Raw genomic sequence first — 13,453 nt, 5'->3', positions numbered from 1 at the left:
CAACATTATTATGTTTTGAGGATTCAGGGAAGTAATAGGATACGATGGGTTTTAATTCGTTTTATTGAAGAAAATTAATTTCATGGCCATTATAAAATACCAAACGATTCCATGTGGCATCGAAATTATGTACGTGTGCAGGTATAGATTTTAATTCATTAACTTGTTTATTAGTATCCGTACATTGTATAGAGGTTAAGTGATACGTAAAACCGTTTCAATTAGTTTACGAGCAATCTTAAAGTAACCATTTACTGCAGCTGCAGGTTAGCGTTTAATGAAGAAATATCTGGCGTCGATTTAAGTCTATTATTTTATCATAGGTTACACTACAAAGATAAAACATGAAAAAGTCTATACGTTTCAAACAAATACATCTTTTTCGTATTACAAATGTTTTATAACTTTGTTAAAGTATTTTAGTGATTATTAAAACTATTATACCGTGTTACAAAACAGCATGCGTTGTGTAAATCTGTCACCTTACTCTGTATCTAAGTGGTCAAAACTTTTAAAGTGTCTTATCTATTTTACTCAACCTATGTAACACATTGTTCATTTTGCTACTTACCACAATTTGTAATTTCAGTAAAGAACACAATTTGGTAGTTTTAGACGTTTTAGTATTTAATTTTATCATACTGAACGAATCACACTTAATGTGACAGTATAAACATGTGCAAACATTTTATAAAAGTGTTATAATATTGAATATATGAATAATATTATAAATTACTCATTATAATGAATCGGAAATAATGTATTATAATGTTATAGTCAAAATCATACAATTTAAATTCAGTGAATATATGTTTTGTAATTTCATAAAAATTATAAGTATATCTGTTGAGTGAAATATATCAGTTCTTATTCTGCACTGTCTTATAAATTAAAATCAAAACAAATTGTAGGTATACTAATTATCATTGTTCATTGCGTTATGTTTGTACATTTATAATCAGTGCTCAGTCATATATGAATAAGATTTGTTCGGCATGTTTGGAGGACGTCCTTAGAACGAAATACATGGATATGAAGTGTTTTGCATATTTTGATGAAGATGATATTCGAAGGGAAAAAATTGCAAATGTGAAGTACGAATTCTATGAAGGACACGTTTGCAGTAATAATAGTACGTTTCATTTAGTGATGGATGAGTGTCGCGGGAGAGAATAATCAAGTGGTGTGTGGTAGGGTGGCAGCGGTGAACTCTGCCAGTTTTGATTTATGGGAACGTGAAGGAAAAATCGAAAGAGAACTCAGAGAAGTTTTATAGAAAGTGTGAACAGATATAAAGTAAATTGAAGACGGCTTAGGTTTTGACGGCAAAGATTGCCTAAGCGTCAATCCATGAGTAGTAGAAGACAAGTAAAAAAACGATTTTACCATTATGTTCATACGTCATGTTAAGTAAAATAGAAATCATAACCATAATAGCAATAAAAATAATAACCGAAATAAAATAAACGGAGGAGTAAAAAAATAATCTGAGAACGTTTGCGTATGATGTAGTTATTTCCCTTTTTGAACACAATACAAACAAGGCAATACGGACGTACAAATATTTATGAAGTACCTAATGTTATATTATTATTACATTATTTGTATAACGAATTCCGACGAATAAATTTCATAAAATGTCACATTTTTCGTGTTAAAAATTAAGAAAATATTATGATGTACTCACGTTAGTAGTTGAGCAGTGTCTTTGCCGATGTTGAATAGTGCATGTGACGAGTATTCGTTAAAGTTGAGCAATGCAGTGCTAATTTCTTTGTTTTTATCAATTAGTGCCTGGTTGGCACCTTGCCACGTTTCAATATAAACTACCGACACTCGGGTGTTTATCGTTCGGAAATACTGCGTAGACAGAAACAATAGATAAGCAGTCGTTAGATATTAACACCGTTTTTTTAGTTAAAATAACCCTCTCCCCCAGAATGCACAAAAACGATCTTAAATTATTTATTTTCAATCACAAAAATGTTCAGAAATAATGTCATAATAATCATACGTATATCATACAAAATATAATATTGCAAACAAATTTATACGTAAGTATAATAATTATGGGATGTAGATACTCACTAAATCAGCTATGTTTGCGATTTGAATGGCATCGGTGATTACTTCAGACCTGGAGCTGCCATTTCTCATTTCGAACTGAATAATATTATGATGGTGTGAAAAAAAAATGTTTAAAAAAAAAATAAAATATTTTTAAACCAATGATGGTTATAACATAATAATTATAATATGATTTACCATAGCCTTGTCCAACACGAGAGCGGTCTCTATGTATTTGGTCACTTCTCTGACGTCTCGTTTTAGTCGTCGCTTTTTCCGGAACCGTCCACCGGTAAAACCGTTGGTGTATTTGTTTTTTCTATCCGACCGCAATTCGTTGGCACATCCACGTTTAGCCTTGTCCCGTGCCTCAAATATCACATGAGGATGTTTCTGATAACATTAAACGTAGACATAATCATATTGGCTTGCCTAATAATAATAACTTTGTTTTTCGAAATTCCAGGTGAATAAGGGATTTTTGAAACCTTAAAAAATCCGATCTAACGAGAACGTTTCTCATTTTGTTTTTTATTAAATTCCTTTTTTTCCGGAATTCTTTGAACGTACGTCGTGTTTTTGACTAATTCGCACGTTTTTGACGTGGGCATAGTCAGATAGAAATGGAGTTTTTATATTGGCTTTTAGGTTACGCTAGAGTGATTTTATTTTGGGGTTTCTGTTTCCCCTGCCACGTTTATAGCGCTAAAATTGGAACTGTCAAAAACTTCTTTTGCAGCTTCTGTTGTCGTTGTGTCCATATGAAGTAGATTTAAAATGATCTCCGGGGGGCCCATTTCGATTTTGGAGTTTATAGTGCGTTGAATAATAGTTTATAGGTCTGCCTTCGTATTTTCATAATATTCTATTATTTCAGAAAAAAGTAGATAATAATGAAAACCACAGACAGTGTTTCATAAAGACACACAATAACAACATGCTGTTGTTTAACAAAATTTAATGATCACAATAATATTTTTACACAAAGCTGATGGTGAAAAGTTAAAATAATTATTAAAATAATTATATTTTACAACATTGATGAACAAACGTCGGATAAATTTTCCACGGAAATTGACAAAAATACAAAGTTTACTGGATTTAATTATTTTTAGAAGTTTGAAATTATTATTAAATTATTAATTTTTGAAAATCAAATAAATATATAGGGAAGTTAATCACTCAACAACAGTAGACCTCTTAAAAATTTGGACTAATTTGAATAATAAATTTAATTATACCGACCAAGTTAGAAAAAATAATGTTATTTATTTAACAAACCGTAAATTAAACTATTTTGAAGTATTAAACTTATCACCATGAAACATAGAGATTATTTAGATCAGGTGGCTATGATATAATTTACGTATTGCTGTAACACTTCGAAAAGTTTGCAGTCTGTTGGCACTATCAATTTATTAATTTATTTAACATACATGTACTTCAAAAAAAAAAAAATTATATATATATATATATATTATATACATGCCGACTCTGGAATGTTTTCTTCCCACGGGGACTGTCAGAAGCCATGATTAATGACATTAGGTATTCTACGAGTACAATGGTCTACAGATTTCCTCCGGGAAAAAAAGATAGTAATACCGAGGCCACTTTCTAAAAGCAAAACATTTCATGATTCTGGAATTTACAGTTATCACCTGGCACGTTCATTTTTCTTATGAAGTGCTGTATCTATTTCACAGTAACGTGGTTAGATAGTTGAGTGAGTCTCTCATTCAATTTTGATATAATTTTATCGTATATAATGGTAAATACATCCTATGCTCAAGTTGTACACAAAAAAAAAAAAACACTAAACATTTAATGATCAATAGTGAGCTATGAGCCAATAATAATTCCTTAAACATGATTTAGTGGTCTCTGATTGGCTTATCAAATTATAGCGAATTGTTAAATATTAATCAATTGTTTATAAGCCTGATAATAACAATATGATATATTATTCTTGTACGATTTCATATTTAATAATATTTAAATATTTTATTTTTGTTCTAAGATACTATTATACATAGTATTATGTAAATGTATAACTGTTCGACAAATTGCCTAACTAACGCTCCGTGTTACAAATATCAGGTTCTAATGATAATATAGGAATAATTTAAGATATTTTATTTTATTTTTGATACTGTATATTGCAAACTATAACAACTATGTTATACTACTTGATTGTAATTATTCCTATTTAATATATAAAAAATTCATTATAACTTAATAATTATTTAAAACATATAGGTAACCAGTATAATTTTTGTATAAACATATATCGATTAATGTATATCAAGTGACATAAGGCGATTAAAAATCTTGTATGGCGTGGAATGTGCATGTCGTAAAATGCTTCGTGTAGGGTAAATATTATATTAAGAGTTATAAAATAAATTAGAACTCATATTTTTATCAATACCATTGATAAATATCATTTACGATTATTATATTCAAATTATTTCAGTATATGAACAGGTCAAATAATTAACCTATTTATAAACTCGTTCATTTTATAGAATTTATATCTCTCGTTATACTGACCGACAAGTCTCCACCGTAAAATGGATGAATAATAAACGTTTCGTTGCCAATGTGTATAACTCCAGCTACTCCATTACATGTATGAAACGCAGCTGTGGCACCAGGAATATCTTTAACAGTCCCGTGGTAGTAACAATGTTCAATTTCCTTAAACAAAAATGCACACACATATTAATGTATCAACATTTTGTTCTTTGTATAATGTAATATTTATATTTTTAAAAACTTATGAATTTAAAAAAAATTGCAAGACAGTAATAAAAGTTTTTTTTTGAGATTAAAATAAAACTCGGAGTTCAAGTTTAAAGCTCCTACCTAATAATGTTAAAAATGACTGATTAAAAAAAGATTTCAACAGCTTTTGTAAAAGGGCAAGAATTTGATTTATGATATGTTTAAAATTAGATTGTATTTTAATTTTTAATTTTGTTCCATATTTCAAAAAATAATAATTGAATGCAATTATTTTTCATTGAAAATATAGGATATTTTTTCACCATCCGTATCTTATTTACATCATTTCTCTTATTTAAAAGCAGCTCCTTAGCATCAAACATAATTAAATTATGTCAAAAATAATTTTAATCAGCCTTAAAAACATTTTACGGTAGAATGAGTACAGCCATTTTAATTAAGATTCATGGAGTGCAATTTAGAAATAAAACTAACAGTTTATACGTACTTGTTTGGAAACCTGTTCAGCTCCATGAGGTAAAAAATGTTTCTGTGCTAAATTCGGTGCTAGTAATTGTCTGTAACAAAAATAAAGGAGCATAAGTATGTTTTTCTTAAACTTGTACACATAAATTAAATAAGTAATGCAATTCCCGAAAAGCCTGACATTTAATGTGAAATAAAAATACAAAAGAGCATAATATATTAGTTGATTTATTATGAGTTTACATTATTAACTTTTTTCTTTTGCGACATAACATTTTTAGAATAAATAAAAAATTTTTGTTATTTATTTCATTTAAACAGTATTTTGTAACTGATAGTGTAAAATGTCTTTGTTTTTGTTTTTTTACTGAATAACTGATATTGTTAAAATTTCTTCTAATTAAAGCAAATTTGGTTATTTACAGTTAATCTCCAATGTAGTTATACAAATTCATGATACACTTAATTACTAAAATACATAATTTTAATAATAATTGTATATTATTTTAATTCTTTAGACTTAACCATAACAGAGAAAAGTTATTAAAAATGTAAGATAAAACAAGAGGCTTTATGCAAATTACAAATTAAAAAAAGAAAAATGATAGCTTAGATTAAATTAAATTATATTTACGTAGAGTGGATGGAATAGTTTATTATTTAATTTTATGGTATGAAAATCTATTCGTTTATAAATTAACTCAAGGTTTCAAATAAAATAATTGTAATTCTATTTCAAACATTTCAAACGTTACATGAAAATATGTATAATATGTCATTTTTAAGTCTACCCTAATTAATTTAAATTTTATAGTTTTTAATTCTATTTGTATACTGTTTGAATAATTATATCGATTAGTTTATTTGTTCATAAGTGTTATGTTAAGTGTGTTAAGTGTTATGTTTAATGTTAATGATTATACATTATATTTTATATTTATATATTATAAGTTATAACTGTGGATTCTGAGGAAAAAGTATTGGTTTTACAATGATGTATCTGTTATGTTGATAATTTTTTTTGTCTGCTATCAAAATTAATGAGGCTTTTATTGTGTTTCTGTGTATGTATTACTTACAAGTAAATTTTTTCACATGTTCACTCATAAACGGATATGTTGGAATATGGTATTTCATACCTATCGTATATATTATATATATATATATATATATTTTTGTACATTCACATTTATATAGCTTCCATTGTTTTTGAATTATTTGTATTAGTATTTCATAGTATTGTAATCTATCAATTAATATTTATTTTCATGCGTACATTTTTTTCACAGGTATCTATCTACATGCAATCATCAATTTTTTTTAGTTTATTCATTATATTGACTTATATTTTTTTGTATTTTAAACTTTTAATTACCTATCTTTTTTTCTACATATTTTATTGTATATTTTCATAAGTACCTATTTAATTTTAAATGAGTAGTAATTTATTTGACTAGGTATTAAATATTATTATAATACACATTTTCCGTTTACTCATAAGAGTATAACTTTGTTGAATTTTTCATATTCTGATTGTTTTTGTTTTTATTAATTGTTCGAATCTTTCATAATTTTAATTTATTGTTAGGTTCCTAATTAATTATTATATATATTTAATATACTTCAAGTTGTGTTATTATTTATTCTTACAATATTATTTAAATTTTGTGTGAAGGGACATATTAATTGGTGGAAAAATGTTTTAATTTTCTACAAACAAAAAGTAATTTCAAAAAAAACATGAATTTTTCACAAAAATTAATTTTTATATTATTGTTTAGTAAACCTGATATAATTTTCAATTATTTTTTTGCAATTTATCATGAAAATTTTTAGTGTTTTTTTTAATGATTTTTTCTAAAATTATTTTTCGTTTTTAAGTAAAAAGCTTTAAGATGTTATACGAGATTCCTCATAAGTTGTTCTTACTCTCAATTAACAGATATCGAATAATAAATACCTTGTCAAATTTAAAGTTTCTAAATATATTTAATTGTTGATATGTAATGTTTGCTAACTTATTTCTTGTTTTAAAGTGTGTGTATAAAATATAGCACCTGCTTATAACCTTAAATATTTTTATCATTGTATAATTTATTATTACACTGCAGTTTTATGAAGTAATAAACGTATTAACATCTAATAATTTATATAGTTAAGTTTAATTCCTAATAGAATTTTTACAATATCCTTGTACCTCTAAATAGTTGTTTTACTTGTATACACAGTACACACCAAATCATATCAGTTTATTCAGTTTATTGATTTCGGCCTTTGGAACATGGGAGACACGGAATCCGTGTATATGTTGATGAATATACGGAGGAGAGACACTATATAAATATAATATGCATATTATATATACCTATATATATATATATTTGGTGTATTTATATTGCTATTGACCGGATTCGACCCAAACCCAGTACCCAGTGACCGGTGGTTACATTGCGATAAAGACAGATTTTAGGGAGCTGACGTAGTCGATGTGCTCACAGATACCTTTATGTGGATATAGATAAATAAAACGTCGGATAGAAAAATAATAATATACGATACGTCATTAAAAGGTGGAGAATTGGGAAGACAATGAGTGATCCTGGGCTGCCATGTCGGATTACTTATATCGATCTACAAATAATAGGATTTATTCCGCCTGTAGTTCCTTCGATATTGACGAATAGCATATATTTCTTAATACCTTTTCGATATTCTTCAGCAGCGGAAAGAGGTCTGACAAAATGTCTTTTTGCCATTCGAAATATTGTCGAATCATCGGGAAATCGGTATTTTTTTTAATAGGAAAATTAATTTGACTGACATTCGTTTAGAAGAAATGTTTGTGTCAAAAATTTTGTGATTATGTGTACTTACTAACTTAAGGCTTTTATTCGCTGACTAGGCATTACTGTCAGAAAAAACAACATAGCAATGGTTTACACCTAATAATATGTCGAAGCAATTAAAACAATTAAAAACTCACCGAAATGTGAGGAAAATTAATTATTTTAATTCAGTTTTACATTAGCAACAAACTGTTTTATGTAATAAATGATAATAATAATATTTTCAATTCTAGGGACCTTTTATTCATCCGATATGATTTATGATTATATATTTTGTGATTTATATATATATATATATTATATTATATGCTTGTGGCATTATAAGTTTTGGACAAGAATAGTTTAACAGTTTTAAACAAGAATTACACTATACTGTCACAAAGTTTATCTTATATTTGCCATTTTTGATCCGAAAAGATTAAGAACGGCGCTACTAAATTAGTAATAAAACATAATATACATCTTACAAATACAATTATAAACAAATATATTTATAAAATTCGCTTATTTTATTAGTAATTATATTTATTCATTTAAGAAATATTTTTAAATGCAAGGTAATAAAATAGTATTATATTTAAGTAGGTAGATCCGTATAATATATAATCCTATTTGATTTAGTAATTGCATATTTCCTTAATTTATATTTAGTAACTTGAAACCGTGAATAATTAATTAAGCACAATATTTTTGTTTAGCTTGTTAAAATAATTTTTGAGAAAGTTGATTAAATAAATACTTATGCACAAGAAATATATTGGTAATATTTTTTCGTATACATTTTAATGACATTCTTAATAATGAGAAGTAAACTGTTTAATTTCTTAAAAATATACATTTGGTACGTAAGAAATTAAATTCTATTGGTTTATTTTTTATATTTTCATGTACAATATTTGCATAAATAGTTAGTTTAGCAATTACACCGTGTATCTATATTTACTATACCTTTGTTCAAAAATTTAATTATCTTTATACTATTAAGTATTATATTGCAGTACATTAACAATGATGCTTTAAATTAGGTGCCAACCTACATTGTTTTTACTATAATTTCGTTTCGACTATTAAATTATAAAACTTATACCTAGTTATACCTAATTAAATAGCAAATTAAATTTTACAGATAATAATTTTTGTTTTATTACAAGCTTTTGGTTATAGGTATTAAATAACACAATTAAAATATACGACGATTATAACTGAAATAGTTAAATAAATAGCTATAAATACGAGGTAATTTAAACCTGCAGTACCATCGTGACAAAGTTAATTATAAAACTAAAATTTTTTTGACAATCTATATACACATAAATATTATTGTATAGTAGTACTATACATGTATTAAATGTTTTAAATTAACGGCATATTTTTAATCGTTGTACCGTTTACTATAATTTTTGCTGCTACCAATGTAACATAATATGTGAAGGCATACATGTTATATTTTATTTACATGGATATTAAAAATAATATATCTAATATTTAATTGAAATTCTATACTCTCCCTCTGCTCACTACATGTATATTATAGAGACTCTAATTTATGTTCCACTAAAAGTTTATGACAAAATAAATGTTGTATAAATAATATTTATGTCACACAGTGTTTCGAAATGTAAGCACAAATATTATAATCGAAGAAGCATGTGGCATGTGCAGTACAATAATATTTATATAATATTATTAATAACACGCCAAAACACACTGGAGTAGAATGAAAAAAAATAACATTTCAGAACCACTACTCGACTGGAGATCCCAAAGTTCACTACGTGATGCGAATTCCTAATCGTGTTTGTGTCTAGCTACCTACTCTATATAACGTTACCAATTCGTTTAATATAAACTTTCATATACGTTTACGCACATGACTATTATTATTATTATTATTATTATTTTATTTTTACCGTAGGTACCTACAAATAACGGCCTAATTACGCAGACGCTTCGCAAAATATATCAATAATTAATATGTTATTATTTAGTTGCTAATAATATTGTTTCTTACTTCGGGTTTGTAATCGCAGCTATATATGTCCAGGAGATTTACATTGTATTGTATAGTGTTCCAACCTTTTTGGACAATAACATTTTATTGGATAGATTATTTATCTGAATATGAACATCTGAATTATGTCGGGGTAACTTAGTTTCGAATTGCAAGATATTTTTGAAATTTCGACTGCGTTTTCACCTTGCTGATATGTATAGGTACAATACTTATAGGTACTACATGTTACATATTCAATGGAGAAAAACAGTTTTGGTAACTCTAAAATAAAATTTCAAATAGTGCGAAGAAACTGGAATATACATAACGTCAGATATTTAGTTAGATAGGTATGAATCGTAATATTGTTATTTGTTTTAAATAAAACCTATGCGAAGATGAAAGAGATTGATACAACTGCCGATTAAGTTTCTTGACCGTCACGACTTGTCCAGATTTCATTTAAATAATAATAATTGTTAAAAATACATTATCAATGAGATGGTTATTTTGGTAATCGATTTGTATATTAATTATGTGCCTTAATTATCACGTACAACTGCAATAATAATAATAATTTTTACACTTATATGTTCTCAAATCTTGTTTTAATAATATATTATATTTAGAGCTCAAACTACAGTAGTTTTCTGAACACGATCGTCTCAAATATTATTATTATTGTTATGCGTATATGCGTCATTGTAAACAAACATCAACATCGTATTATTTGATTTGCGAGGATGCGTTTTAAGAGCATATAATATGAGCGTGAATAAACAATCCGAAGTTTCAGGATCGGCATACGAAGCAATATCATATGAGAATAACATATTATTATTATTAAAATAGCCCGTACGGTCAAGCAAGTTAGGATTAGTAATTGGGTTTATTTAGAGTAATATTTGAACACGAATAATACGATTATAATACATCATAATATACGCTGCACAGGATCATCGGCGCGTTTATAAGTAGTAATACAGACTGTGCATATCCTAAGAGCATTCTTGGAGGGGTGGGGAAAACAGATATTTTTTTTATTTGCGTATAATAATGTATATGATAGTCTTTGTCATATAGTAATAAATTAACTTATTGTTTATATTTTTACATTTTTCCAAAATTTTCAGCTTTAGAGGACGCTACACCCGTATGTGTTGTCTCCGTCTTACAAGTGTCTAACATAACAAATTTTACGCTCAGCAGATCACATTAAGCTCCGTTAGTTTAAAAATTAGAGTAAATTGATCTCTTATAAAAATTAAAGTAACATTATTTTCGAGGGCTTCTCATAGGCTTTTTATTATATTTTAATTTTAAAGCGAGTTATGAGTTTTTTAAAATATACAAACAATTTACAATTTTAAAATACTCATAACTCGCTTTAAAATAAGAATATAATAAAAATCCTACGAGAAGTTTTCCATAATAATGAATCTTTAATTTTTATAAGACGTCAACTCACTCTAAATTTTAAGCTAACGGATCTAAACGTGATCTACTGAGCGTAAAATCTGGTATGTTATGCACTTGTAAGAAGGAGACAACACATGCGGGTGTAGCGTCCTCTTAACTATTAATATAATATCAGGGCTGACCACTAAAAAAATGAACTGTTAATAAATAGAATTAATAATATTTTTAACAAACAATCATGATATGTATTAAAAAAAAGCTATTAAAATTATTACTAACTTTTATTTTAGATTCTGAGCGGAGCGAGGTAATGTATTTTTTAAATGACCTCTTTGTCAAGATTACGTATGCCAGTATTCTAATATCACTATGGTAGAAATTGTAATGCCTTAACATTTTATTTTGTATATAAAATTTAGTATCCATAAAACATATATAATGTTTTTATGTGTTATTTTATTTGAGGGCAATGACTATTGATGAAAATAACAATGACCAAAAAATAATTTGTCCACTAAATTAAAAGTTTATGTATTTTTGGAATTAATGTACATCTAAAAAAAAACAAAAAGTTGAGGATTATCACTTATACGAAAAAATAAGTTATTAAAATAAGAATAAAATGTTTGAATGAGAAATTTTAAAATTATAGTACGTATATTATGGCATTATGCTCTAGACTTAGACAAATGTAAATTCGTTTTGACTCAATTCCATATAAAATTTTACAAAAAAAATAAATACTTTTGTGGAATGCATTTAATTTACAGTTCTGGTATTATAACTATTTACTTTTAGTTGAATCTAAAAGTAGATTTTAAATGATATCAATTATTAACAATTTAATTACGCAAAAGTAATCATGAAAAATCGCATTTGAAAAATAAATGATTTTGTGTAACTGTTTCATACCAATGCGTATTTGGTAAATCTATTAATATTGTTATCGGAAATAATAATGTTATCTTAGATACATTATGATTCTGCGCGATATTTTAATTATTACATTTCCAAAGATCAACTTTTGAATTTTTGAAATCGTCGTTTTTAATATTATTTTTCCAACATACGTGATGGGTACTTAGCGTGTAAGAAATATAATAGGTACAGTAATAAAATATATTGTACGTGTCATTGATCTTATATGGCGTAGTGATTGTTTAATACGTTTCATAATTTACTGAGTGTCCCCAAGGCCATAATGAAGACTATCTGGATACGGGCCCGAGCGGTGTACTGTATAATATAGTTGTAAATGCCGAAAGAGGACCCGATGAAGATAGGACGCACTCACACGTCGGGCGTGCGGCGTGTGCCGAGTTGGAGTGCACGCTTGCGCACTCTACATTATATACACGAATAATAATAATAATATGCCGTGCATGCCGAGCTGCAAGAGAGAAACGGGAGACCTGGCGCAGCACAGTTATAATGCCATTCTCTCGTCAGTGGTTATATAAACGACAATTCGAGAACGATGATTGATTATCCCCGGCTGAAGTTCGGTGGTGTCCAGGGCGGGAGGAGAATCGTGGCGCTGCACACAAAAGCACACACGCACACACGCACACACACACACACACACACACACACACACACACACACACACACACACACACACACACACACACACACACACACACACACACACACACACACACACACACACACACACACACACACACACACACACACACACACACACACACACACACACACACACACACACACACACACACACACACACACACACACCCACCGTATATGGCGTATATCTAATGAAAGAAAACCAACCCTATCCCCTCGCTCGCAATTGTCGTCTTCGACCCGACTACGCGTCGAGTATTTCCCCAGAGTTGCCCATCCATTACCACTACCGTGGTACATATTATATGATATATGTATATATATATAT

At 27.8% G+C, this 13,453-nt stretch overlaps 1 protein-coding gene across 6 annotated transcripts in view; it reads right to left on the bottom strand.

The window, feature by feature from the left end:
- Positions 1 to 13,453, bottom strand: part of mmd (disintegrin and metalloproteinase domain-containing protein mind-meld) — a 258,307-nt gene that overhangs the window by 31,443 nt on the left and 213,411 nt on the right. For all 6 annotated transcript variants that reach the window (XM_089218714.1, XM_089218712.1, XM_089218708.1 and 3 more), the window contains 5 exons: positions 5,303 to 5,372; positions 4,621 to 4,767; positions 2,266 to 2,460; positions 2,089 to 2,163; positions 1,688 to 1,860 (listed from right to left, as the gene is read on the bottom strand). In XM_089218714.1, the coding sequence (XP_089074840.1) occupies positions 1,688 to 1,860; positions 2,089 to 2,163; positions 2,266 to 2,460; positions 4,621 to 4,767; positions 5,303 to 5,372 (660 nt within the window). The remainder of the gene's footprint in view (positions 1 to 1,687; positions 1,861 to 2,088; positions 2,164 to 2,265; positions 2,461 to 4,620; positions 4,768 to 5,302; positions 5,373 to 13,453) is intronic.

The sequence above is a fragment of the Diuraphis noxia genome, unplaced genomic scaffold (assembly GCF_037042655.1).
Source record: "Diuraphis noxia isolate RWA-SAM2 unplaced genomic scaffold, SU_Dnox_SAM2 contig0002, whole genome shotgun sequence".
Lineage (NCBI taxonomy): Eukaryota > Metazoa > Arthropoda > Insecta > Hemiptera > Aphididae > Diuraphis > Diuraphis noxia.
The sequence above is the reverse complement of the archived record's forward strand: the minus strand, read 5'-3'. Positions and strand labels throughout refer to the sequence as shown.